We start from the raw sequence: 27,852 nt of genomic DNA on the forward strand, positions 1-27,852 counted from the left end.
TTATTAGCAGAGTATAAGTGTCTTTATTTAAAGAATAAAAAGTATGCAAAAACCCTTCTGTTTTACAAAAATTGGGAACATTCTATGTTTTCCTTCTGGAAAGAAGGGAAGAAAATCCTTTGACAATATATTCTACATCTTTTGTTTTACTGAAGACATCAAGTTAGTCACAGATTTCTCCCTCAGCTACAGAGAGTCTGATAATAATTTTATACCACTTGAAAGGTTCTTTACTTACTAATTAGAACATGGTGGAAAAGCAGATGGAGCCACAACAAAGAACCTCAAGGACCATTACTTCTACTGAAAGGCTGAAAGCAACAACAGGATGTAATTACAAACAAAGAGCGGGAGCAAAAGTTTCCACCATAGGGCTTATCATGTAACAAAAAGAGGTTGGGGAATGAAGTATTGATGCTACTTTTCAATTTTGCTGTGTGTTTATCCTCCCACAGTCTGGTTTGATCTAGAAAGCTGGTATTTTAAGCTTCTTTTCTTTTTATAATGTATTTTAACTAAAATGGCCTCTCAAGAACTCTGCTAACTAGAACTAGTGACTCGTACTGGACTTGTGTTTAGTCATGGAGTGTTGTTACATGCAGAGCTGCTGCCCTCAAATACCAACTTCACATAATTCTTGGTAAGTTAACTTGCACCTCCTGCACAAGTCATCTCCAACACTTGCCAATCAGTGACATCAACTCTAACAGCAAGAAAAGGAGTGATGTTGACCTTTCGTGACAGGTAACATTTACATTTTTTGCTCAGGGCTTACAATTTTTTTAAAAGCAAAATGGCACTAGAATGCTCAGCAGATGGAGTGCTGTAAGAGCTCAAGGATGAAAACAACAGTAACAATTACCAAAAGAATCCAGCAAAAAACCTTTGATTTTATAATCATGTCAATGATGAAAAAACACAAAGTTAGAACTATATGCAAGACTTCTAGTCAAGCAAAAATTATCTGCAGATGAGCATCCACCTACAAAAAGCCTTGTCCTCAACACATCTTTAGGATACACACAAGTCTACATTCTCTGCCTTCTGCTTGCAAGTGTAACCATTCCTGCTCTGCTCAAGAGCAGCAACCCAGTGCTCTCACTCTGAGCACAAACATGTTATGTTCAGAACCTCACTCACTGTTCAAGGACTTTTGGTTTAAGGTTTAAGAGTAACTCAATCCCTTACAGAATCAAAGGTCTTCCCTTTTCTTTAAGTGTTATCAGAGGGGGTTTAATTTATAAAAAGTTGGTGAACATCAATGGTCACATAATAATTATGCTGTTTATTAACATAAAGGGCAAAAGCAACCCCCAAATCACACCGTTCTCAGACATCAAAAGAAGCAGTCTAACAAGCACAAGTACGGAAACTCAAAAGCTGAAGCCTACTTTTTACTGCATATGTAAGTTTGCAAGAAGCACTCTTGAGTAGCTCAGAATTCAGGATACATCCCAACTACTTCTGACTCATCAGACTTCAAATTGCACCCAGCTCTGGAGCATGCATTTGGCTTAAGAAGCTTCAAAAATATTACTTGAAGTTCAAAGAGAATTTAATTTTAAATTAAAAAGACCTCTTTCTAGTTAATATACATTAGACTGTACAATGATTGGGAAATTAAACTTTAGTTCTCTGTAAAACTATTTTCTGTTTGCTTTTTGTTCCTAACCAGGGACTACTGACTGTGATTAACTCAAGTCTTCGGGTACTAAGGCTGACTACCATGCAGGTATAAGCACCTTGCAAAACACAGCATTAATACTCCCCACCAAAACAATCTACTCTTTGGGTGAGGGCTGTTTTTTCAAGTTTTTTAATTACCTGATGGGGGATGGCAGTGGGGGAAGAAGTTCATCTTTTCTTTCTGTGAAATGGTTAACGTCAAGTATGTATTTAAAAACAGGTATTTGCCCTCATATATGCATATTATGTGTATATTACAATGAAACACTCATAATTGGCTTTTCACCTAAGCCATATCTAAACCTGGATCTCTTTCAGCACTGATCTCCAGTTAAGTCTAGTCTTAGTTTCCTTTGCTTTTAAACAGAGAAGTTATTTTAAGAACTTGATGCTTTGTAACATTTAACATGTCTTTCAGCTCCACTTGATTAACAGAATAATGAACATATTTTAAACTCTGAAAGCATCAAACGCCATTTGGTAGTTCAGCAGAGAACAAGAGATTGGAGAAGGCTGCATTCACACAACTGCCTGGGGACTATAGGGACTTCATTTTTGTTAAAATTTTGTTGCAGAAATGACTTTGCACAGCCATGGTCACAGCACGGAGTGGTTCCACCTCTCACTAGCTGCAGAAGTTGGGGTGATCCCTTAACTTATATTAACATATATGCTGTTAAAAGATCCAAATTTATGCAAGTCTGAGTTCTTTATAGAAATTCATGCTCTATCTTGTACAGTCAAGAAACAAAAGAAGTTTCCAATTCTGATAAAAGAAAGAGCACCAACTGCTGTGCTAATAGAGGAAAGGCCTCAGGTTCCCCATTACAGGTCCTAGTGCTTAATTATCTTTCTCTGCTTGCAGGGATGCTGTAGCCAGTGCCACTGCTGTAACTGGCTGTGCAATGCCATGGAGCTGCATCTTGGCCAGTTTCTTCTGCTCGCACTCTGTGACCAAGCGGTTCAGCTCCGCTGCGCTGTACCCAATCAGAGTCTTCAGGTCACACACAAATTTGTACACAAACCTCTTGCCTTGCACTTTGCAGATCATGTCTCCATCATAGTAATACCTGCAAAATGGAAAAGAAATCAGCAATGGACAATTGTAGCATCTGTAATTTTCATATGCATCCATTACTTACTTAAGGTCACCAGACGGTAAAATATTACTCTTTTTCTCATCAATTCTCATAATTTTGTATACCAAGATACTGTTTACGCATTTTGTTATATGAGAAAAGGGCAATGTTGAAAATTATCTCTGTACCTTGGTATATCAAGGAGAAACAAAACACAGTAATTATTTTACAGGCCATTGGAAGCACCAGTTCAGGAATAAGTTTTAGAGCAGTTTAAAAACAGCTTGGCAGGGAAGATGTCTTACATATAGTGATTTGCCTTAATAAGAAAATATTGTCTTTCCCCTTACTATTGTCCCTTGCTTTGCCTTTCTGAAGAAAAAAATTAATGCTGGGAACAGGTTGAAAATTACCAAGCAGTTTCTACGATATGAAAACAGCTATTCTCTCCATACTGTCTTCAAAGATGGAAATAAAACTATAAAGGCATGGGTTAGATTTGTGGGGGTTTGTCAGTTTTTTCTGTTTGTTTGTTTTTGTTGGTTTTTTTTTTGTTATAGTTCATATGCTGTCAAAACTACATCTTTGACTTTATTTCCAACTAAAAGTGAGTTCTCGAAATACAAATACCTTTTATATCGTGTGACAAAAGAACTATCATATTGGGCAGAAATGTAGTGAGACAATAAGGTCTACATGACCCTGCCATCCAGAGACAGTTATAAAACCTTAGGTCACACCAATAAAACAAAAGTTAGAATTTTGCAGTTTTGTTGCTGTTCTTCTCTCACTGCAAGCTTTAATAGAATGTGTGTCACATTTCTCATTAAGCAAACTTAAGTAACTGGGATGTAACTTGGATTTGATGAGCTTAATGAGTTTGTGATAAATTTGGAAAATAGTAAAAACTCAACCAACACAAATCACACAATATAATTTCCTCAAAACCATCACCCAAATGCAGCACAAATGAACCCAGATTTCTTGACTGTCTAAAACTCTATCCTGAGTGACATGGTCATAAAGCAAAGATGATTCTTGTTCACTAGCAAAATTAAGTCAATTAAAAGATGAACTTCGGACTTGCAGCTCTAGTGGAAAAGAGGTAAGTTACTAAGAATCCAAGCAAATTCTTCAGGCGTCTCAAGTTCTGGAAAAAAAAAAGCCTTTTAATCTCTTACTTTTGAGGGCAAGGGCCTAAGCAGCAGGACCAAAGACAGATGAGAGACAAGCTATGCAGAAAACAATGTTGGTAAACCTGTTGGTTACTGAGATCATGTGAGAAGCCACAGAGGTCTGTCATGGAGTACAGGAAGTGTCAGAGTAGCTTATTACTGCTCTGTGGGTAAAGACAGCATGGTTTGTTTGCTTAACTTCTCCTTCAGCTTCCTCCTAAATGACATACAGTTATAAAAAAGCTTCCTTTTCAGTCCTTCTCCTCACTCTACCTCTCAAACTACCACCTGCCTCCTTCAACTCCTCTGTTTCCTTCTCTGCATCTCTACCCTTGTTGGCTGCCACAACAGCTTCCACCCAGCAATTCTCCATGCCAGCCCTGACCTCCAAAACATCTCAGCACCAGCTAAGGAACTGTTGTGGAATTGTGTCCAGCACTTTCAGCCTCTTACTAAGATTTAGTTGCAGTGGGTTGGATGAACCATGAGGGTGGGATGATAATTTATATTCAGCTTTGAAGTAGAATCTTATAGTACTGGGCAGAATTAGGGGAGGATGAGCAATAATCTGGTGTGTCCCTTGTATGTGAAATAGTGTGGGGGGCACTGGGCAGACTCTCACATTAAATAGGGTAGAGGACATAGAAAAACTGAGCTCTGCTCACTTGGGGCAATATGAAGCACCTGCAGAAAAACAACATTTGTAAATGTGGCCATGGAAAATGTCAAGTGGCAGTGGTCATCATTTTTTTAAGTTACTTAACTCCGTACAAGCCTTTAATTTATTGTACAATCCCACATAATCATTCCTGTCTCAAAAAATGCTGTAGAAAAATGCTTTAAAAAACTGAATATACTTTGAATTATTTAGTGCACATTACTGACACAATCAGAAAGGAAAAGGACCACAAGAAACTAGATCATGTTTATTCGAAGGCCCAAAACATGCTAGATTCCCACATCTAATGCTCAAAACACTTAAGTTAAAATCAGTCAATGTGGCAAGACGATATTTTCAAAATTACGTTGAATGCATTTCTGATTACAGTATTTGCTTATTCAAAAATATAGAAAGCTAAAAATAAATAAAATTAATACCCATGCAAGTTCAAAAAGTAACCAGAACAATCCAAGACACATGGAAACTTTTTTTCAAAAGAATACAGGAGATGAATTATTTTTCTTCAAGTCTCACCTCCCTACTGGATAACTAAACAGATCTGGATTTTTAGAACATTTACCAAGATATGCGTAACAAAAAAAAGCTCTTCTTCCCTTTCTGCCACTCTGCCTGCTTTTCTTACGGCTGGGCAGAAGAGCCAGCATATTTCTCCATAATACCAACATAATTTCCTGTATTAATGAATAAATGACACAGTGATTCCAACACATTAGTAAACAAGACACGTCATCATTTATTAAACTTTAGCTTGGCAACAGTGTTTATCACAGGAGTAGCAAGAGGCATTAAATACCCCTTCAGACATTAAACTGTTAGAAAACATGTCAATGTTGCTGATGCAGCTGCCAAAATGACACCACTTTGAGGAATGTGATTTCTGTAATTCTGTGACTAAAATATAAATGCAAAACTTTTCTAATAGTGATTTATGCTGTTTAATATCCCACTGATAACATTATTCCAAAGTTCTTCAGGTGCCTTTGATATCTTCTGTGGAATGTGTTGACAAAACATGGAAACATAAGCATGGCTTACATAATTTTTGTGTTTCAGAAGGTTTTCACATATGTCTTTAGTACACAGACTCACAGATACACAGGTTGGAAACATGGGAATAGTATTGGAACAATACAGGCTGGGGAAGAGCTGTACTGGAAAGGTCCTGCTTTGGGCAGGATGTTCGACTAGAAATCTCCTGCAGCCCCTCCAACCCAAGAGAGTCTGTGATTCTATGAAAAAAATTAACATTCTAATTTAATATATAAATAATGCAAGAAAAACCATACAAGACCAGACTAAAGATCCATCTAGAACAGGAATAGACTGAAACATAACACCTAAGGAAAAGCATGAGAGCAAGCATCTACCAATGCTCTTCCTTGCTTTTAGCGACCTGACCCCTTAGAAGTTGCATCTTTCAATACCTAATATTCAAAATATTTATTTTTCTACTTGTCTGTCAAGCATAAAATAATTCTGGCACAATACTGTGCCTAAAGAATTTACAAGACAAACAAAAGGATATAGTTAAGCTTTGTATCTTGTGCCTGTCAAATGCTAATTAAATCCTTCCTAAAAGGGCAAGAAAGCCAGAATATGACATTTTACCACCATTTCTTACAGAGGTATTTTCAAATAGAAGTTGGTACTTTTAAACAACGCTAGAGGAATTTACTTTAAAAAAACCCAACCAAACAACATGTAGCCAAAAGTGAAAATGCTAGTAAGTAAAACACAGCCCTCAATCAAAATGCAACTTCACTCATACAAAAAGAATTTCTAAACCTGCTTAAATAATTTGCAGGAGTAGGCAAAAAACATCTTTCTTGCAAACAAATCAAGAGAAATATATTTAACAATATCAGAATTAGAAACCAGAAGTTCACTCTCAATGATTTCAAAGAACGTGGGTGAATTTTCAAATTATTCCAGAGATTAAAATAATCAGGGAAAAGTAGTCTAAAATTCAGGTACTGGCATTCTTCCCCCCTCCTCAAGTACCTCACCCACAGCGATTCAGTAATACAAGTCCCTTTTACTAATGTCAAACGACAAAATCACAGTGAAATAAAGACACTGAAACACTTCAATTTCTTCAGATCACTGTGATGCTGGAATTGCAACTGTTGAAACTTAGCTGTAAACTGTATTTTTCAATTTAAGATCCACACAATAAGAACAATTAAATGGATCAATGAATATTTGAAGTTAGAAATGGTTCTTACATACAGAAAAGCGCTAACAATTACATAGAAGTATCTGCTTTATTCCATAACAAGAGCAAGAAGAACATGGACAGTAAAACATAAGAATAAGTTAATAATTCACATATTTCTGTATCTTTCACCAACAATCAATATTGTTTGGCATGCTACTAAAAGCATAAATATTGAAGATAAATAAAAAAGAGGTATGTTTCTGGAAGCGAGCGACCCAAATTAACAATCTTGAAAAAAGAAGATCTATTTTCAAGAAGTTATTCTACTAGCTTCTTTCAAAATGAAAAAAGGCAAAACACCCAGCAAATACCTCACCCCTAAGACTAGCATATCCCATTGCAAGGACCAGCTTCAGAAGATTTGGTTATACCTTTACTAAAAAAGCTGCAAGTTTTTCATTATGATAATTAAAAATGAGGTAGCCAAATGAAAGCAAATCATACCCGATGAATTCCTGAAGTTTCTTACCTCAAAGCCCGACTAAGCTTCTCATAGTTCATTGTGGGCTTGTTCTTGCGCTGTCCCCATTTCTGTGCAACCAGTTCAGGCTGATTCAATTTAAACTCTCCTTCATCACCAACCCAAGAAATACAGTCCCGAGCATCTTTGTCAGTAAGAAGTTCTAATAAAAACTGCCACAGCTGGATCTGACCATTGTTCCCTGTTAAAATAGAAACAGTAAGTTCCACTTCAACTTGTCCTTTTTATGTTCCCCTCATGGCTAAAAATTTTCAACCACCATATTAAAGCAGACCAACATAGAATATATGACGGAAGGAAAACTTGCACTTAATTAATCCCTTCTAATTATTCTTTTGCAAACATTTCCCTGCAAAGTCATCAGTACCCATATTTATTAAAAAAAGATGAATACAGGAAAAAAATTATCAAGATTTAGTATAAATTTTTCCCTAGAACTTAAAAAAACCCACTCCCCCAATATAATCATTTAGATGCATATCTATCTTTAAAATAGAACAGATGTAGCAAGAGCTGCTTATTCCACACACAGACACATATAATAGAAGCTGGTTTTTTTTAAAAAAATTTGGTCTCCAATTTTCAACATGAAATACAAGAAACACAAAAGAAACCCCCACACTTCAGCTTACATCAGTGTAGCGTCTTTCATGTCCAATCATTAAGATTTCTTTCTAACTCAAGTACCTGCAGTTAAACTCCTAAATTCTCAATGAGATACAGACAGCAAACCTGATTACTAAAGAGAGAAACACAGAGTATTCCTCACTAATGTCAGCCAATAAAACCTTGGCCTTAAAATTCTGAATGACATCATTAGAGGCCTTTTCAGAGTCTGAAACAAATAAAATCTCAAGGAGGAAGAGAAGAAAGGATTTAACAGAAAAATTTACAATAGTAAAGAGAAGCAAAACAAAAATGACAGCAAGAAAAAAAAATTAATCAAAAGAGTATGTAAAAATAACAGTAATTCCAAAATTAAACTGCAAATTTAGTGTGCAGTTTTTGACACATGCATTCATTTAACTAAAAAAGAAATATGAAACTTTATAAATTTTGAAGTCACTAGATTGGGGGGAACAGAGGAGGAGGGCAACAGACAGTGCAAGTAGAAGCTAAGCTACATTTTACAACATGGATTTTATTTTCTTCCCTTTCTGCAAATAGAAAAGAAGTTAAAAGCTTGAATAAATGCTATGCAGTGGTTTGAGAGGACAGACTGTTAAGTGATGGGGCAATTTATCCATTTTATTTTGCTGCAGGATGGAAAAACTGCAGCATCATGTTGACATGGCGCTTGTGTGAGCTGACCAACCTGCCAGGGCTGCCTGTACTTGCCATGGATTTTTGTACCTATGGCTCCCTTCACACCACAAGGACTCCTACAAACCTCACATTTGGAGCTACAAAGATATGTTTCACCAAAGTGTAATTCATATTAATGGGTCAGTGTTCAGTGCATTGGCATGTAAAAATAATGGAGACAATACCTGTTCTGTTTCCGGGGGAACTCCTATCTTCCCCGGAGATCCTTGGAGCTCTCTGTACTTTAGCTGCCTTTGCACTGCTGTTTATCACTTTGATGGTGGTTGGGGTAGCAGGCTGTACAGATGCTGGTATAATCTGCACAGCTGTAGAGCAGAGAATGTTGCAGAACATCAATTATAAATTGGTGGCACAGAAATAGGCATATTTTATTTATTACCTGTATCATAACATCTAGAACCTGGTTTTCCTTTTGCTAAAAAGGCACACTGCATTAAGTCACAATACTCAGTATAGTTTAAAGACCTTTTTACCTCTTATATAAAAATTCTAGTTTTAGACTCATTGCGGAAGTATCACATTACAGATAAAACACCAGCTTTAGTTTATTATCATGTGTATTACATGCTTCCACAAAAAGAACCCAAACACTCTCATGCCTTTGTTTTCATCTTCATGCTGTTCCCACACGATCTACTCTAGTGCCCTTTTCTCTACAGTCACTGCACAACCTCCATACCTGATACTCAAACAGCAAACACCTTCTATTGCAATGGTGTAGGAGGATGCAGATGCCCCATTCAAGCTGGCTTTAACTAGACACAACCACAGGATGTAATTAAGATGCTTTTAAGTTTTCTAAAAATGGATTCATTTTAATAATTGATGACACTGCTTAGCTGAAAGAATGAGCTTCTAATAACTGGAAAGTTACTTTAAAGTATTATTTCTAATATTAGTTTCTAAGCAAGTCATCTCTTCCACAGACCCCTTCAGTTTTTGGAAACACTTTTTTATTTGAAATTAGTACTTTAATAGATCCATTCATTTATGCAATATATAACCTAAAGCCCTGAAACAACTAAGAACCTCAAATCTGTATCCTAGACAGCTTATTTCAAGAAAGTGGAAAATCTACCATCCAAAGCAAAAGTTGTAAACTTCTGTAGTTCAGGTCAAACACTACCTTTCACCCAATAACAAAATATACAGAAACTCAACGTTATGTTTTGAAGTTTAAAGTATGTCCTCCTCCCTTCCCCAAGGAAAAATACTCTCGCAAGTGATTTTCTAAATGTTGTACTATCATAGTGCTGAACCACAGTACAGTGCTAAACCTACAAACAATGAATTGTGTGAATTAATGCTGACAGAAGTACTTACGCTGATCAATAGTAACAGTTGCTATTTCTCCAGAGTGTTCTTGGCTAGCCAACACATCTACAAATTGGAAAAAAACCCAGCAGGTTTATATTTAACCCACAAATTTAAAGTCACCTGAAGATCAAAAACTTTCATATTTCATAGAGGAAAATAAATAAAAATTTGGTATCAGTCTGCAAGAGACATGTACAGTTCATGGTCTTAGAACTGGAGACATTTAACATCTGTCATTCAATTTTTAGAGGGGTGTACATGGCAAATTTCCACTATCTTCTGCATTCTCCATCCCCAAAAACCTTCAACTATGTTATGTAAATGAAAATGGAAATAGTTATTTGTCTGGCAAGTTACATCCAAGCATAGTAAATCTGAAATGCACATATATGTTACTGTATTATGCACATACAATGCATCGCTTAGCAGCCACATATGTTGTGTACCATCTAAGGATTTCACTGGCTATGCTTAATAATCTCCACTTCTATATGACACAGAAATGTACATTTAATAACTCTTGAGCAATATTTAATTATAGAACTAGCAAATTCAGTAGATGCATAAACTATGAAGCTTTATAAAAAACAAAGGAGGAATAGTAATTCACTACCTTCTACTAGTTATAAGGTTAAAAGACAGGCAGTCTTTAGTATGCAAACATGCTTCATGGCAGCAGACATTCTAATACCTCCTGTTATCTTGTATTGATACCTCATTTTTACCCCCAATATTAAGTAAAGGAAAAATGACTGCTCATAACTGGTTTCATATTCCGAAAAAAAAGTTAAAAAAAAAAAAAAGAGAGAGAGAGAGAAGCAGGGAAGTGGAATAAATAAAATCAGTTACAGAAAAATCTGCCATACACTTTCGAAGAAGCTCCAGGTGGCTCCAGAGAATTTCTCCCCGTGGGACACGCTGGAAGAAATCTTCTTGGCTGAGGTTGCAGAGCTCCCGCCCAGGAATGCTGAGTGCGTTGAGGTCGATGTCAGTCATGCTGAACTCCTTCATCACCCATACCACCCAATGGAGCACCTGGTCTGTCGACCACTGAACTGGGTCTGGAAAAGATGGATGACACTGTAAATCATATACTGCAAGATTCCTCCTCGATTATGTAATAACTTCCGTAAGAGTAAATGAATAACATCAATAAGCAGAGTTACTGACACCAAATCTGCCGCGTAATTTGGTGACTGCTCTTAAAATGGTGATGGAATGATGTGGGTTGGTGGAGTGATGAAAGGGCGAAAGAGGGATTTTCTTTAGAGAAAGTTTCTACATCAGAAACATGTCTCAAACACAAATAAAGAATTTTTCTTCTTCCACAGGTCTCTAGCTTCAAAAAAAGAGTACTCTCTCTCACAGAAGGATACTCTTCTTCAGAAATGCTGATCAAATTGTGATTATGACAAAATATTATATGCTAAACTCATTCACATAACCTCAGTTTCTGCTGACAAAAAACACCACTGGGTATATATCTGGGATGGATTAATTTTCTTCCCAGAAACCCCTGCTGTGTTGTACTTTAGGCTGGTGACCAAACCAGTGTTAATAAAACATAGAGATGTTTTGGCTACTGCTGAGCAGTGCTTGCAGAGGCCACGAAGATGTGGCTCAGCCCAACACAAAGAACATAAACCACACAACTAGCAAGAGAATTTCGAAGAGAACAATGGGGTTGAGCTGGCTGCAACCCATGTTCTCCTTCTTGGCCATTAGGGACACCCAATCTTGTGATGGTGAGTATATTATAGACACCTGTACCAGGAACCCTGTTGGGATTGGGATTGTGCGATGTTCTGCAATTGCTGTATTCATCTAAGTGTATCTTACCTTTGTGCTGTGTTTTTAATGTAACTTGTATCACTCTGCTAAACCAGAAATCCCAAGTAATATCAATGATATTCAAGTAAATTTGATATTCAATATTACACCCTCCACACATGGAATATCTAAAAGAACCTGGTCAGACTACTGGACTCCAATGCAAGGCCTTCTCTGTTTCTCATTCAGCCACCCCAGTGAGTAGCCTGGGGGTGCACATGAAACTGATGAGGGACAGCTGACCCCCAACTGACCAAAGGGATATTTCACACTACAAGGGAATACTGAGCAATAAAACTAAGGACTAGTTTTTTTTTGAAGTAGCCCCTTGCATAGGGCTTGGCTGAGCACTGGCCTGCTGGAGGTGGGTGATTGCTTCTGCATGACTTTTTCAGCCAGAGCATCAAGTTTTGGGATGCTAATGTTGTATATAATATATTAAAATATGTCAACAGGTAAGAACTAGAAACTAAAGTAGGGATATCTACTTTTCACTGGAGCAGAGTGATTATGTATTTTAAATTCTGATATCCCAAGCAGATATCACCTTGAAAAGTTTTTATTTTAAGATGTAAAATAGGCATTAAGAAAAATTAAAGTTTTCCAAGTCTGTACACATTTATCTAGGAGCTACAAATTTCATTTTGTTTAACAAAAGACAGTTACATGGCATCATTTTTCACTAATGCTACCTAAAACAATGCAATATAATCCTGTGGCAAAAGACACACCTCAAGGGGGTTGATCTACCAAATATCAGCAGCAGTCAACTTTTATCAGAAAGCTGCTAATCCGTTCTCATTGACAGAACACAGTCTGCAAGGAAACATAAATTATTACTTTCTCTAACCACTTCTGTGGTTTCCAAGCTTTCTGCTGCTCTGTTTTCTGCATTTATTTCTCATAATAATTAATATTTTCCTTCCTTCTAGGTACCAAATATTTGGATTCTAATAGCAGAAATACTTTTAACAGAAAAAGATTTATAATCTCTAATAAAACCAACCCAAAACATAACATTAAAGAAAAAGCCACAACATTTTAAAGACCTGCTAAAAGCTGGTTTTCCCTTTGCAGCAAAGCAGAGAAGCATGTAAGGATGAAGACATCGAACCACTACTTTTCTGGATGATTATTTATTGAGTGGACTTGACTCTTAACATCAACACACCCTGTCCTCTGAAAAGATTCAAGAAATAATTTTGGATTATACTGTAGAACCTAGGGGCACCTTACTTCAGCTCAAGTCTCTGCAATGTCTACTCAGAAAATATTTAAAATGTTATTCTTTCTAGGAGTGTAATTTAGCACATTTTTCTGGTATCAAGAGAACACTATTATTCGTAATCCACAGATCTCTGTCATAATGAACTAGTATGATTTTCCTGAAAAATCTGCACTTCTATGCCCCAAAAGTCATTAAACATTTAAAGCCACAGTTGTGTATTATAGGGTTTTCTTAAAGCATCAACATTATTAAAGTTTATTAAAAATATTATTCAACATAACAACACTGGTTTAAGTAATTTTCTTCTGATATTAATGTGAGAGTATGATGAAAAGTATTAGTCTGCTTCTGATAATCCCTCTTTTTTTTTCAAACATTCTGCATCAAATCCCTGATTATCAACAGACATAACATGATGAAAATATTTTCGAAGTGCTTACCAATGAGAAAACTAAAAAGCCATGAAAAAACCATTGCTTTAGTTATCAAAAATACGCCCAAAATATTGGCAAGCTACATGTCCTGCAAAGACCTGTGACTTGACTGAAATTCTTAAACTCTTCCAAGTATCCCCCTTGCCAAATATATTCCAGTTTTACAGGTCTGCTCATATATAACAGCTTCCTGAATATGCCTTGACAGTACACTTCTGCCAGTCGCAAGAAGCAATTCAGCTTCTTGTGACTCCAAAACATGATACAGGTCTAAATCCCACAGTTCCAGTTCAATCTTAAACAGACAGAGATTTTTTTTAAGCTAACATTGAAAGAGCAACCTGCTAAGTAACAACATTAACTCAAAAAAGATGATCATCTAGAAGAATATTTATTTTCAGTTCTGAATCATCTTCCTCCAGTATGATGAAGTCCAGCACAGCTTTTCATACAAAATCTGATTTAACAGAATATTCAGCATCCTCCAGTCCATGAACGATTTGTTTCAGCAATTTTACAGGCAATGTCCCAATACCAAGTACTGAGTCTGTTCAATTCCACACACACCTGAAGAGCTTTATCACTAACATAGACATTTTTAAGAAGGGCAGGAAGAAAAGTGCTTTCTAAAAAACTGCATTGACAAGGTTATGGCATGAAAGCACTCATTTAATGAAACTATTATGAGCATTCATTTTACTTCTCCTTGGTTCTTAGATTAGATACTAGGAAAAAATTCTTCCCTGTGAGGGTGGTGAGGCACTGGCACAGTGCCCAGAGAAACTGTGGCTGCCCTATTCCTGGATGTGTTCAAGGCCAAGCTAATGGTGCTTGGAGCAACCTAATGATCTAGTGGAAGGTGTCCCTGCCAATGGCAGGGGATTGAAACAAGATGGTCTTTAAGGTCCCTTCCAACCCAACCCATTCCATGATTCTACAACTCCCTTATGCAGACTATTTGCATTGTACTAACCCATACCACAGGTTTCCTTCTCTGAGGTCCTTGAGCACCAACCCCACACAGAAGAGCCCAGCCCCCAGATGAATACACTCATAGCTGTGCACTATTACCATAAGGTATTCCAAGGCGCTCCTGCTCCTTCCGATAGCCTTCCAGTGCTGCAGCCCATCGCGTCACTTGCTCAGATGTTTCATCTGAAATTGTTGCAATATGTTTTGTCCCATCCAAGGTTATCACTTGAGCTTCCTCAACAAGGTGAGCTTCAGCCTCTGCATGATGAGCATCTGGATCAATCACAACCTCCACGGTCTCCACAGGCTTCACAATTTCCAGGATGTTCAACTTGGGCTCTATCCCTAAGTATCGAAACAATACAAAACTTAAAGACAGTAATGCAAATGACAAAAACATTGTTTTAAAGGCTTCTGATTAGTAGGGTTAGCAAACTCAGGAAAGAAGCAGGACACAAAAGTGTCATCAAAGTTCTGCGAGTGTCCGAAATTAGAATGACACTCTATTATACAGCATATACTTTATTAAGGTGAATGACAAAGCTATCCCTCTTTCCTCCCCCAGTATTACAGCTTCCTGTTCTATTTAAGTGATCTGTTTCACAGATCTTGAACAGAATGTTCAGCATGTGAGCATAAAGTACAAGTATTTTAGTCTGTAAGAAATATACCAAAAAAAGCGCCCCAAAACAATCAGAAAAAGCAACCTCCAAAAGGACAAGTATCCAGCTTTACTCCAACCATGAGGCATTTCTTTCAGGCTTTACAATACTTCCCCGATATCTCTGGGGTCTACACAAAGCCGTTAACATTTTCTTTCAGTACTCTGCAGTTGGCAGTGTGTTAAACAGCAAGTTAAAAGAAAATTAGAAAATTCTTCACATTTTCGGCTTAATCAGCTATTCATGTTTTGGCTTTATGTCTGTCATTTCAGATATTAGATCATGGAGCTACAAGGTATGTCTGCATCAATTCTGCAGCAAGTCAGAACACATTCACTAATGCTTTGTATCAACACTTTCTCTGTTGTCTTCTGAGGTGTTTTATCCAGCTGGTGCCTCACCAAATTTCTGACATTGTACAGAAGATTTTTCAAGATTATTTTAATTTTTTTAACACACAATTTTCATTATAATACCAACAAGCACACTTACTTTAAGAGATTTTTATCAAACCTATTTTCCCATTAAAAAAAAAACTTTACAATTCCATTTTATCTTGAGTTGGAAAACCTTGACTATGGTTAGGCTGATGAAAGTAGGATTCACAGAACATTACATGGCCAGAGTAACTTCAGTATCTTGTCCCATAAAGATAGTACTTTTTGTCCTTCCTGTCTAATCTATATTAAAGCTCAACATGAGTCGGTTTTGCAGGTAACACCCTTAAAAGCTATATCCACAGTCCAGTCATAGTTTATAAGGGAAAACAAATGGAGTGTGCACCTGTATTACAAGTAAGAAAAAACAAACATTTTTAAGACAAGTATTTCTCTGGATTTTAAAAGGCATTGACCTTGAAAAAGATATTAGAAAGGGGACAAACAGTACAAAGACCACAGAGTAAAAACCTCAGCAATGTGAAATCAAGGACATGAAAATAGATGTAGACAACCAGTAAGTGGTTGATTAGATGAAGGAGCAAACATGAAGAAAAAGCAAACAAATATCTTATTTAGGAGAGTGTTTATCTAGGCCATCTAAAATTAACATGCACAACACTGGCTTCTTTAAAAATCATACGAAAATGGCTAAGGGAAGCCACTAAGGCTTAAGATTCTATTTTTGATCTTTAAAAAAGAAAGTAAAGAAAAAAGCATCCAGAGAGGTACAGTTCATTATTCCTCAACAAAATAATTCACTGTGTCACAAAATTACATGTCAAAAGAACTTCATGCTTTATCCACAATGCAAACATGGAGATCAAAGCAATGAGTCTCTGTAGAGGAAACAGCTTGTAAGTAAAAATGTGAATTAACAGTCTGCCATCTAACTTACTGCAACACTTGATCAACATTAATTCCCTGTGTTTGTCTGCATCTCTCCTCACATCTCTTCTCCCTTTACGTACCACATAAGAGATGACCAGTCTTCCTTGGACAGCACCCAAATTGTGGAACACAATGCCACACACCCCACAAGTATAAACTGGTACAAGCAGTGCAAGGCTTCAGGACAGGAGCTACCAAGACACATGCAGATGTTGACAGTACTGCCAACTGTCTGAAGGTAGAGAATATACTGGGGTGATGACTGACCTACAGGCAGCCTGCTTGGTTTTACCCACCCTGAAATGTCTAGTATTAACCACACCCAGAGACAGGACATTACTCAAACAGCATCTTTAATCTAAATAAGTGTCATTACACTTATGATTTGTTCCTTTACATACTAAAAATAACAAAAGCCTACTTGTTTCAGAAATTATTATAGAAAAAAACCCCAAAATATTTTCCTGTGTAGGCCTTCAAAATGAAAGCTTTTTTCAAATTCTTTGACATACAATGGAACTCAGTTACTCAGAGTTCCACAGACATGCAAGAGGCCCCAGTTCAGAGCAGTAGAGAACTGGGCTGCACTCAAAGTTGCTGTTCTCTGAATGGCAGGAAAACCACACACACTGCCATTCCTCCAACCAGAGGAAATGAGTTAGGGCAAGGCAGAGTGCCAGAAGAGTCTTTCTAGTAAAATGAAAAAATAGGAATGGTATTTTACCTGCTGCAGAATTAAATGCTATAAAAAAACTACACTCAAGTTCAACTAGAGAAGAACTATATTTCACCTGTTGTCTTTGAATTTAAAGCCAGCTGATCAAAATTTGATAGAACATTTGAACTGACATAGCAGCTTTTCTTTCAAGAAATAAGAGAGTCCAATTCACCACAAGGATTAGCATCACCGATTACTCCTAGTTGAATTCTATACATTACACAAGTTAGGGAAAAATAAGCAAAAGTGAAATGAGAATCTCTCAAAACCTCATTCATGGAAGTAAAAAATGAGGATGGCTTAAAGAAGCTGTTTTTTCCCTTCTGTCTCAAAGGGGTACTGTAGCCAAGAGTAACAAGTCCATTTTCCTGTTAGTGATCCAAATATCTTCCTTTTGTTTATATGCATGCTATTTGTTTTCTGATTTCTGCCCTGCCATATTTTACATGCCTTCAACAGACAGATTTCTTAGGAGTTACTTAAGTATCAAGGCCTGAAAAACAACACTGAGGAGTGTTCCAAAGTGACACAGAAGTACTTAATATTCAAGTGTTTCTTTTAAGATGGGAGGGGGAGGGACAGGGAGAGAGGGAAGGTGTGATGGGGGCAGGGAGCAAGAAGCTCCTTGTACTCTATGATCATGAACTCCAGTTTTACATTAAAGGGAAAATAACGAAACACAGGAAGAAGGTGGAAGATGATAATAAAAATATTTATCACTCACATCCTTTTGACAATGGAAGTCTGAGCATTGAATACTAGAAGTTACTGGGCATGAATTAAGAGCAGTTATTCTACTTCCCTGAAGGATATTTCTATCCTATTTTAAAAGCAGAAAGGTAGTACACTTCCCATTACATATGGGGAACTGAGGACTCAGCCTAGCACTAGTCACCTGACACTCAGCATTAAATGCAAATTGTCTTGCTGAACAGTTAATACAAGGCAAAAAGTTTTCTTCTGTTTAATCTACAACAAAGCCACAAGTAAACAAAAAGTGCTCCCCAAATTTTGCTCACTTGCTTTGCTGATGTAATTCAAAATAGATAACTAATCTACTCCTGAAGAACTTGTTCCTGTTTAAAAATACGGAAATAACACCTGTAGCTGTTCTCACAGCCCAATATGAACATTGCCTTTAAAGAGTGGTGGCTGTCCTTCAACTCAAGACAATGGAAGGGGCAAAGCAGAAAAGTAGGACAAAAAGCAAAACAATGAAGCTGCTAGTTCCTGCGGATTTTACAAGGGGAAATCCTATCATATCAGGTAATACAAATAAAAACTATGCCTCAACAAATCTGTACCCATCTGGTTAATGTTCCTCTGACACAATGGTTTATTCTGACCTCTCATCCAGAGAAAACAGACAATAGTGATCCTGGACCTTGATAAGGATTTTCAGTTAGCTACATTTACTTTCATAATGTAATTGTTCCTAAAGCACACAAGCTCATTCATCTCACAGGGATGAAACTATCACCTACACAAAAATCTTTTGCCTGCTTCAATATTTAGTCTGGTATGAGTACCTACTCAGCCTTGAGGAAAACCTCATACTGTAACTCACTACTTGACAGAGAGTTGTCTGGGTTCTGGATTTGTGTTTGATTTTGTTACTTATGAAAAAGATACAAAATTCCTTTAAAAAACATTTCAAATAGCATTAGTCCATGACATTTATTTTAATTTTACTACTTAGAACTACAGTACACAGTGAAAAAACATTCTGAAGCACTGTGGCCATTCATTGATTTTCTCAATTTCAAAGCTAGGAATAGGAGGAGCTTAGTATTCCTGCAATATTAGTTTGTACAATGGACAAATGTCACTGCTTACCTTGCCTAGATATTACTTGCACACTGAGTTGCACTGTTCCATCTGTTTTCACTCCTTGATCAAAAAGGCTTCGATCTGGGTCCAGCTTGATAAAATCATTAAAAATTAAAAAATTTAAAATATGTATTAGTTTCACAGTTACAATAAACTTATTCTCCTTTATATTTTAGAAATACTTGGTGCCTGCAGCAGATTTTCTGAAGAAGTGTGCAAATATTTTTAGTACTGTGTAGACACAGTACATAACAGAAAAATTTGATCGTATTTGAAATTTGCCACTGTTCTGTTTAAGGTATTTTTGCTAACAGGAACATTTTTTGACCTAAAAGAAGCAATGCAATATGGGGAGGTACCTTCACTACCTGAAAACTATCTGCAGTTCCTTTTCTGAGTTTTTAACACCTTCATAAAAATTCTTTTCTTTATAACAGTATTCTCCCATGGTTTCTGGAAAAGCCACAGATGTCTGATTGTAACTTCAAATAAAACATGTAGCTAAACAAACTGCAAAACAGTTACACTGTCTAACATGTGGCAATGGTAAAAACAGGTGGGGGGATTTCTTGAGTAATGCTTTGCTACCTCTCTACTTGAATAATATAGAAACCTGTTGGAGAATGATTAGAGGATCAGGGACATGGATCATTGATAAAGGGTACAAATCAATAACAGAACTGTCAAGCAAAAGCGTGTATGAGAAAAAGCCTCCATGAGAAAATGCCTGTGTGAGAAACAGGCCTGAGAACCAAAAGGGAGTTTTAAGGAGGTACAGTCCTGTGCTGATACGATGTACTGACCATGAGAAGGGAGGAAGATCTTTGATCTCTCAAGTCAAAACATAAATAATAGAAGCTTGCCAAATGTAGTCTTTTATCTAACCCAATTATGTAGAAGTAAGAATGCGCTTTCGTAAGTTTAAACTAATTAAAGCACTGATAAGGATGTACTTTCACACTATATAAGTGCCTCTGTATTGCTAATAAATGAAGCTTGCTTTATCAATCACATTGATTGTCTGCATGTCTTCCCCTGCTGAAAGTCAGCAGAAACCTTCTTGTTTAGATTCAAAACAAGATTGGACTCATGGAAGTTCAGGCAGCAACAAAGGATGTGGGCTACCTCAAGAAAAAGTAGTATGGTCATTGCCCTCATTCTTCTTTCAAGCTGGTTTCTTAACCTTGCACCAGGAACTCCAAAAATATTTTGACTGTATTCACACTGAACCAGTGTGTATATATTAAATGGTCTGATGATAATGAACCTGACATGAAATTAAATTCATAATTGTAATTAATATTCCACATGAAGCATGAATTCCACAGACAATGGAAAAAAGGGAAAAAGTATGTAAAACACTTCTCCATTAAGAGGTTTAAATCTTTCACAACCTTTCAATTTACCTGGATATCTTGCAGACAAATTTCATGTGCATCCAAGGAACACTGCAATCTGGGTTCCAGCAACTTCTTAAGATTTCCAATGGGTTCACTGATGTCAATAGCCTGACTCACAAATTCTGCGGTGGTGTAGGTTTGCTCGACAATGCTTAAATAGCAAATTAATATAATAAATCATTACCTACATGTTAACAGAGCAGGTATAGGAAAGCTTAATAAAAGTTAGAAGTAAACTAGATAAAAGGTAATACTGACTCTGAAATCTTAATATTGTGCAGTATTAGTATGAGTACTCTTCGTTTGAGTAGAGAGTGAATTACTAATTTGGCCTCATTAATTTTACAGTTGTGTAACTCTTCTTTCACCCTGTTACCACTAAAAAAGCTTGGTTAAAAATACCAAGATTTAAATCACCTTTTTGAGAGAGAGTAAGGCATGGTTAGCATGTTATATATTGTTAATTTGCATGTAGAGTAAACTAATTTTATTTGCTTTGCCTGGACTGTATTTACAAGAGACTCAAGTTAAAAACAAACACAGAAACTTAACAGACATGGAAAATAGGACAAAAAAAATGCTCACACTCATACATAGCAACTTGCCATGTGTTTGGGTTTTAGTTTAGTCCTAGTTTTTTTTCTGTTAAAGGAATTTTTCCCATATGCATGTTGCTAGGGGACAAATGGCCATACTTAAGAAAGACAAAAGCAGCAGCCTGTTTGGGGGTGGGGTGGGCCTGGCTACTCTTTGTTTCACCTGGGCATGTGGGGAGTTCGCTCTCAGCGTCTGGAGGGAGAAGCTGCAGAGAGAGGAGCTGCTGGTTCCCGTTTTCGGCGTCTTTCCTTTCTGCTGGAAACAACACTGGGATCCCAAGGCTGCTTTCCCTGCCCTGCTGGAGGCTGGGCTGTGGCCATCCTGCCCCGCTGCTGCTTCGAGCCTTCGCTGCGTTGTAGCTGTGCTCGCCCTGCCTGCCTGGAGCCCCGGGGGGTTCCCCTTTTGGATACATCTCGTCTGCCACCTGGGATTTGTGTTTGTGCCTGCTGCTCCGGCCTGCCATTCCAGCCTGCTGTTCCGGGAGTCCAGGGATCGGCTGCCCAGCGGTTTGTGAAGCCTTTGTTCCATCCTTCCCCAGGATCCCAGGGCACCAGTGCCGCGTGTTCCCCGAGCTTGCTCCGGAGCGCCCCCTGCAGCCGCGGGGGAACCATCGCACCTGCCCTCCTCACCGGGAGCCGCCAGCGATCCCTGCCGGCTGCGAGCGGAACTGCACCCGAGGGGAAATAGCCTGACAGCCGAGAAGGCTGGGACTGGGTTTGTGTTTGCTGTTACTGTCATAGTTGTTGTTGTTTTGTTTGACTGGTTATATATCTATATATCTATATATATATAGTAAAGAACTGTTATTCCTATTTCCCACATCTTTGCTTAAGACCCTTGATTTCAAAATCATAATAACTCAGAGGGAAAGGGGTTATATCTGCCACTTCAAGGGAGGCTCCTGCCTTCCTTAGCAGACACCTGTCTTTCAAACCGAGACACCATGTCTTTTCACCAGCACAAGAATAATAAGCTTAACACATACATGGAACAACGAGAAGAAGTACGGCAGCATGGAGCCTTGAAGGAACTATGAGTCACGTGTCATGGTTGTCCTGCACTACAACAATGACGGTATTGGCACAGGCATTCGGAAATGTCATTGTTATAGGACTCATGTTATAACATGAGTTGGGCTCTCTTCATTTACACAGAAGGAAACCAGAATGTACACAGATATAGTCTGTAAGTAGTAAAAATACACAAGGAGCTCAGAATAATACGAAACTAGTAAGTGGCTTTGAATCAGTTCTCCAGAACAGGTTCTTAAAGAGTAGTTAACCTAACCAGCCTCAGTTCTTTCTACCTGTTGGAGACTGAAATGTTATGTTTCATGGCTTAAACATCTTTATGAAGGACTTTTGCCTATTATAGCAAAGGTGTCACAAAAGCTGCATGGAAGACCACTGCACCCTGAATGGGCCTCCTGACTGAGGCGTTTGACTGCAAGTTAATAGATAAGATGAAGTGACTCAAGTCTGTGCTGGGGGAAAAGAATACGTTTACAAGAGGATTAAGCCCAGCACCTTCATCATGGAAGCCACAGCCCCAGGTTTTTCTGTTGCCAGGCTCACACAGATCCCTACACCAAAGCGGGGAGGAGGAGAGGTTTTGGGTGTGTGGCATAGCCTCTGGCCAGATGCAGTGAATGCCCACCATCTGCTGGGCAGACTGGCCCAGCTGTGGGGCCTCCCACCCCAGGAAGGCCACATCTATGGGACAGCAGAGGGGGTGTCATGGTCCATCAAAGGCCCCCCCCAAAGGGGTCCCCAGACTCTGCACCAGAGCACTGCATGTGATACTACATGATACAACAGATACAGAGTCTTGCAAGGGACAGTGCCAAACTTGCCCCCCACCCAGAGAGGCTCCCACCTGCCCAAACATATATTAATCCATTGGATTGTACACTTTTGGCGGGGGACTCTGACCACCAAGAAGACCAGGTGGAGGGAAGCAATGGGACATTGCTGGGACCCAAGAAGGGGTGATAAGCTTCCACTTAATCTCTGTCACTCTCCCTGACCCCCTTCCCACACCTCTTTTTCTATTTCTTTTCTTTCTTTCTGTCTTTCTACCTCTTTTAGTATTAAATAAAATATAGCAATTTTTTTTGGCACCAACATCTAACCTAGCCTGGTTTTAATCAAATTTTGGGGTATATTTTTTACCTTTCTGGGTTCAATCTGTTTTATTTACAGCGACTTAGTTTTCTTTTCTCTTCTTTGCTTAGACCAGATTGCAACACTACCCTACACATAAACTGACACTCTGAGCTTCCAAACACAGTAGTGAAAATTAGGAGGGAAGCATTGGAAACTAAAAATCCAGGTTGAGGTAATTAGGTCAGAGGGTATTCTACTTCAGTATGTACGGTTTCAATGGCCCTAACAACAGTATAGTTGATACTGAGCATCATTTCTGCTCTGTTAAAAACAAATCGTCCTGTATAAATCCTGTATAACAGTAAAGCAAAGGACTGGAGAACTAGAAAGGCTCATCTCAATTACAGAAGGATACACTGAAGCTGAAAGGTTTGCAGGACACACACACAGACATACTATTAGATACATGAAAATAGGAAAAGTAAAGTCCTAATAACGTAGAAAGGACAACCAAAACAGTTTGGGAATTAAATAAGATCGAGGAACATGACAGCACTATACTAATTTCCTATACTGGCTACATTTCAACTTCTAGAAGACCACCATTTAATTAGATAAGAAACAGAAAAACTAATTAGTTAATAAATTGCTGCCTAAGCATCCCAAAAAACAAAGTGCATACCTTTCTTCAGTGCATTCCTGTTTCTCAGTTCCATCAATTTCAATTTCTATCAGCTCTTCTGCTTCTCTCTTAGTCATGGCTGCAATGACTTAAGAACAGAGCTATGAACAGAAAAGGATTTTTTGTGTAAGTCACAGACCAACAAGACTAGACAATGTTTTATGTCCTATCACACATTTTTAAATCCAAATACCAGAATAGCCTTTTAAAGCCAAGAATTCATATAAAAAATAAATCCAAAAGCTAATATAGATTCCATAAAATATATTGTTATGCCTGTCCTCAAACAAATGTTCTAGAAGCAAACATGGGACTGTTAAGACATTTGCACAGAGCCCAAAGCCTGATTCTCTTGGAGGCACCCAAATTTATGGATTTTTTTATTGTTGCTACGGGCCACCTACAGCAAAGCACATCTGAAAATTCGAACTACCTTCCTAGCAGGGCTGAAAGATGCTTATAAATTTAAGCAGCATTTTACATTAAATGCTGCAGGAGGAAGTTAGGGAGAAGATCTGTGATTTCTTCATAGGCAAGTAAAGTCAACAACAAAGTGTTTGTTGACTATCTCATCTTTCCACCCATGCCTCCCACAGGCGAACAGTTGATGACATGAGCACAATGAACCTATCTTGTGAAGTCCCAAACTAAAGCAGGATGTTAGTAATGAAAGGGAAAGCTATTCTGTGATGACATTCTCACTAACACTGCAGATTTTCATGCCCTGTAGAACACTGGAGTCTGTTGGGAACATAAGTGGGAAACAAAGAACTACAGCATTTGGTCTGTAAAGACATAGTTTGTCTAGTATTTTTATCTTTCACTAACCTGCACATATACCATAACTATGAAATACACATGATAAAAAACCAGGCCAAATTATATTAACAGTTTACAATAAATAACACCATGAACTCATAGCAAAAGGAGCGGGAAGTAGAAGTACAGAGGAAGAAAAAACCACTGGAGAAAAAGCAAAACATGACTACTATTTAAATATCCAAAACAGAAGAGATCACCAAGATTTCCATCCTGGAATCATCCTTTCCCCAGGACTACTCTATCCCAAACCCAACTATTAGCAAGAGTATCTACTGAAGACAAGATAATAAGGATATATATTAATCTTTAAAACTTCTCAAAAGTAATAGTAACCAACTATGTTTTACAGCTGCTATGTAAACTGTAAAGAAATTCAAACTACTCATCATCTCCTTCAAAAACTATTTTGTGAGATCAGTTGTGAAGAAATCAAGTGCTGCATGTGGTTAATTCTGTAAGAAGCTACCAAGGTTAGGAAGTGAAAGATCACTTTATCAATATCTCAAAACCAGAAGCAAATCCAGAACCCGTTCACAGATCTGGCTGTGTGAAAGTCTCCGAAGGGCCAGCATAATGTCCACTGAACAGGGCCCCAGGAGTCCAATTCCTTTATCACTTAATCTTGTGTATCATTCTCAAGATAAATGGGAAAGACAGAAACACAACTTCTGAAGAATGCAGACAGGCTTAAATATCTGAATGCACCGACACCTGCATGGTTACAGGTGATCTGTCAGACTATTAAAAAATATTTCAAAACCAAGGTTTGAGCAATGTCTCTTACTGAAGACTCCCAAAGAAGTAAACCGGTATGATAAAAGAGGGGCAAATGTCTTTTCTGTATTAGCAATCAAATTAAAAACACAAAACAAGGGTAAATTATCTTTTTTTTTGGTGATGAAGGGAGATTACCAGTAAGGTCACAAAGGGTTAGGCTGGAATTTCCGTTCCTTGACATATCTGTATGTTATTTACTGAGAAAACAGTGCAGATTTACAGAAAGAACTCACCATCTTGATAGATTTCTGGCAGAAAATATTCAATACAGCTAAATGCAGAGTGATGCAGAGTGAGAAAATATTACTGTCCACAGTAACAGTACAGAATTAGGTAAAGCATTCAGAAGTCCCTATGGATTTGACTCCAAACTGGCAGCTGGACTAGTAACTGTTCACTCCCTCTTCAAAAGCAATTCATGGTTGAATCTCACAGGCTCTGCTATATTTTCGGATCCCTGGAGGGGCAGGAAAGACGAACCCAAGCATAAAGAGCAGGTACAAAAAGAGGAAGAAAGATGGTTCCACTACACACAGATACAAGGAAGGGAGATGGGTATAAAGAATAACAACATGATGAAAACACATAAACTCATTAAAGTTCATAGAAGCCTAAAGGGGAAAATTATTCAGTCTTTCCTATGCTAGCATAAAGAGATTCCTCTAGATTTAAACATTTCACATGAAGTCTGGCAGTTAGTTGCTACAGGATGATGCAGTTTGAAAGTGAACATAGGTTCAGATGGGACTGAGCTGCCTGACCCTTCCCTGAAGGCTACTGAGAGACAAGAAGGCTCTAACAGCCTGGCTGGCCTGGAGGGCTCATGTGTCAGGAACACTACAACAGCAGCATTTGTTCAAAGGAGCATAAAACTGTGGTTGATTCCTGGAAGTTTCAGCCTACTGATTTCTGCTTGTTTCCACTTTTTCCTTCAACCTAACAAGCCCTAAGATTTACCTGTTAGCCAAGAAGAAATCTGACCTCCACTAACGTATGAGAAGGCATCTGTCAGCAGAGACTTTCTCCCTTGTATGACAGCCCAGTGCTACTCCAGCATCTTTTACAGTCAGGAGACTGTAAAAGTCCCTTTGTTCTGTTTAAGATCTATCATTTTCCTAGAACACAAGGAGTTAAGTGAGGAATGAGCCCACCGTGATATGGGCACAAACTCTCTGAATAGAATTATGTTTGCTATCCCACCAGGTAATTGTGAAATGGAGTCCAGTTCTGGAGCCCATACACCTTATCAGCTGATGCTGAAGTCCAGTCACTGGAGTTATTTGTGCCCCAGAAAAGCTCTGGTGTGTGCAACACATGTTCTCATCTATCTGTATTATCCAAATTATAAAGCAAATCCAAATTATCCAAATTACAAAGCAGGTAACAAAGCAAACAGCCTGTCCTTTACAGATCAGCTTTTACAACTCATCAGCCAGGTCAGTTTTACGACTGAGATAGTGGAGCACTGAACAAGGTGGGGGAAAATCACACCAGATTTGATATGTTTAACTTCCTTATCAACAGCCAGAAGGGAGAAAATAAAGGCAAACTGGGAGCTGTGGCTGTGCAGCATGTGCCTGGCTGATCATTAGAAAGAAACAATGCAAGATCATGGAATGAATTAGGTTGGAAAAGACTTTTGAGATCATCATGACTGAACACCACCATGTCAACTAGACCATGGCACTAAGTGCCACATCCACTATTTCCTTTAACATCTCTAGGGATGGTGATCCCACCACCTCCCTGGGCTGCCTGTTCTCCTTGTTCCAATGTCTAATCACCCTCCAGTGCATAAATTCCTCTTAGTGTCCAACCTAAACCTCCCCGGCACAGCTTAAGACTCTTTTTACTGGTTTGTCGAGGAGCAGAGCCGACCCTCACCTGGCTGCAACCTCCTATCAGGGAATTATAAACAGCGATAGGATTCCCCCCCCGTCCCCCGGGCCTCCTCTTCCCCAGGATGAGTCCCCCAGCTCCTCCTCATCAGACTTGTGCTCCAGAACCTTTTCCAGCAGCTCCGCTGCCTTTCTGTCGACTCGCTCCAGCCCCTCTATGTCCTTCTCGGAGAGAGGGGCCCAGAACTGGACACATCACTCGACGGGCTTCTCACCAGTGCAAGGGGAGAACCACAAGACGCCACATCCTGTTACATTTTCATCCAAACCAAGGTTTTTACGAGCGGGAATAAGTTTTCAGGCGCCGGGGAGGCCTCGCGAGCCCCGCGGTGGGAGCACTCGGTCCTTGAGCCCGGGGGCCCTTCCCCGCGACCGCCGAGGCGCCACCTCCCCATCGGCCCCGCTTCCCGCGGCGCCTCCGTGTCGTTGTTTGAACCCGAAACGGAAATGGGATCGCGGAGCCACCGGGCAAGAAACGGAAACAAAACACGGGCCGGGCCGGGCCGGGCCGCGCTCACCCGCCGCCACTGTCCGTCCGTCCGTTCGTCCGCCCACCGCACCGGCACGTCCCGCCGTCCGTCCGCGTCCGGGAAGTCCTACGACTC

General features: G+C 38.7%; 1 protein-coding gene across 3 annotated transcripts; it reads right to left on the reverse strand.

Moving 5' to 3' along the window:
• GABPA (GA binding protein transcription factor subunit alpha) lies at positions 1-27,852 on the reverse strand. 3 transcript variants are annotated; one of them, XM_069000221.1, is made up of 10 exons: positions 27,766-27,852; positions 23,751-23,851; positions 20,373-20,517; positions 18,973-19,057; positions 14,528-14,773; positions 10,831-11,025; positions 9,971-10,027; positions 8,812-8,952; positions 7,310-7,502; positions 1-2,756 (listed from the first exon to the last, which is right to left on the reverse strand). In XM_069000221.1, the coding sequence occupies exons 2-10, from the start codon at positions 23,825-23,827 to the stop codon at positions 2,528-2,530; spliced, it is 1,368 nt and encodes a 455-aa protein (XP_068856322.1). In that variant the 5' UTR covers positions 23,828-23,851; positions 27,766-27,852; the 3' UTR covers positions 1-2,527. The 3 variants fall into 3 exon arrangements, with proteins under 3 accessions (XP_068856322.1, XP_068856323.1, XP_068856324.1); XM_069000222.1 differs by lacking the exon at positions 27,766-27,852 and adding an exon at positions 27,463-27,737; XM_069000223.1 differs by lacking the exon at positions 27,766-27,852 and adding an exon at positions 27,356-27,446.

The sequence above is a fragment of the Aphelocoma coerulescens genome, unplaced genomic scaffold, assembly GCF_041296385.1.
Source record: "Aphelocoma coerulescens isolate FSJ_1873_10779 unplaced genomic scaffold, UR_Acoe_1.0 HiC_scaffold_78, whole genome shotgun sequence".
NCBI lineage: Eukaryota > Metazoa > Chordata > Aves > Passeriformes > Corvidae > Aphelocoma > Aphelocoma coerulescens.

What these genes read in the sequence shown, in the direction of transcription:
- GABPA (XM_069000221.1), bottom strand. Translation starts at nt 23,827, where the DNA reads ATGACTAAGAGAGAAGCAGAAGAGCTGATAGAAATTGAAATTGATGGA. An exon ending in TTTGTCTGCAAGATATCCAG is followed by an intron (nt 19,058 to 20,372) that starts GTAAATTGAAAG and finishes GATTTTATCAAG; the next exon opens with CTGGACCCAGATCGAAGCCT. An exon ending in CCTGGAGCTTCTTCGAAAGT is followed by an intron (nt 10,028 to 10,830) that starts GTATGGCAGATT and finishes TCCAATTTGTAG; the next exon opens with ATGTGTTGGCTAGCCAAGAA.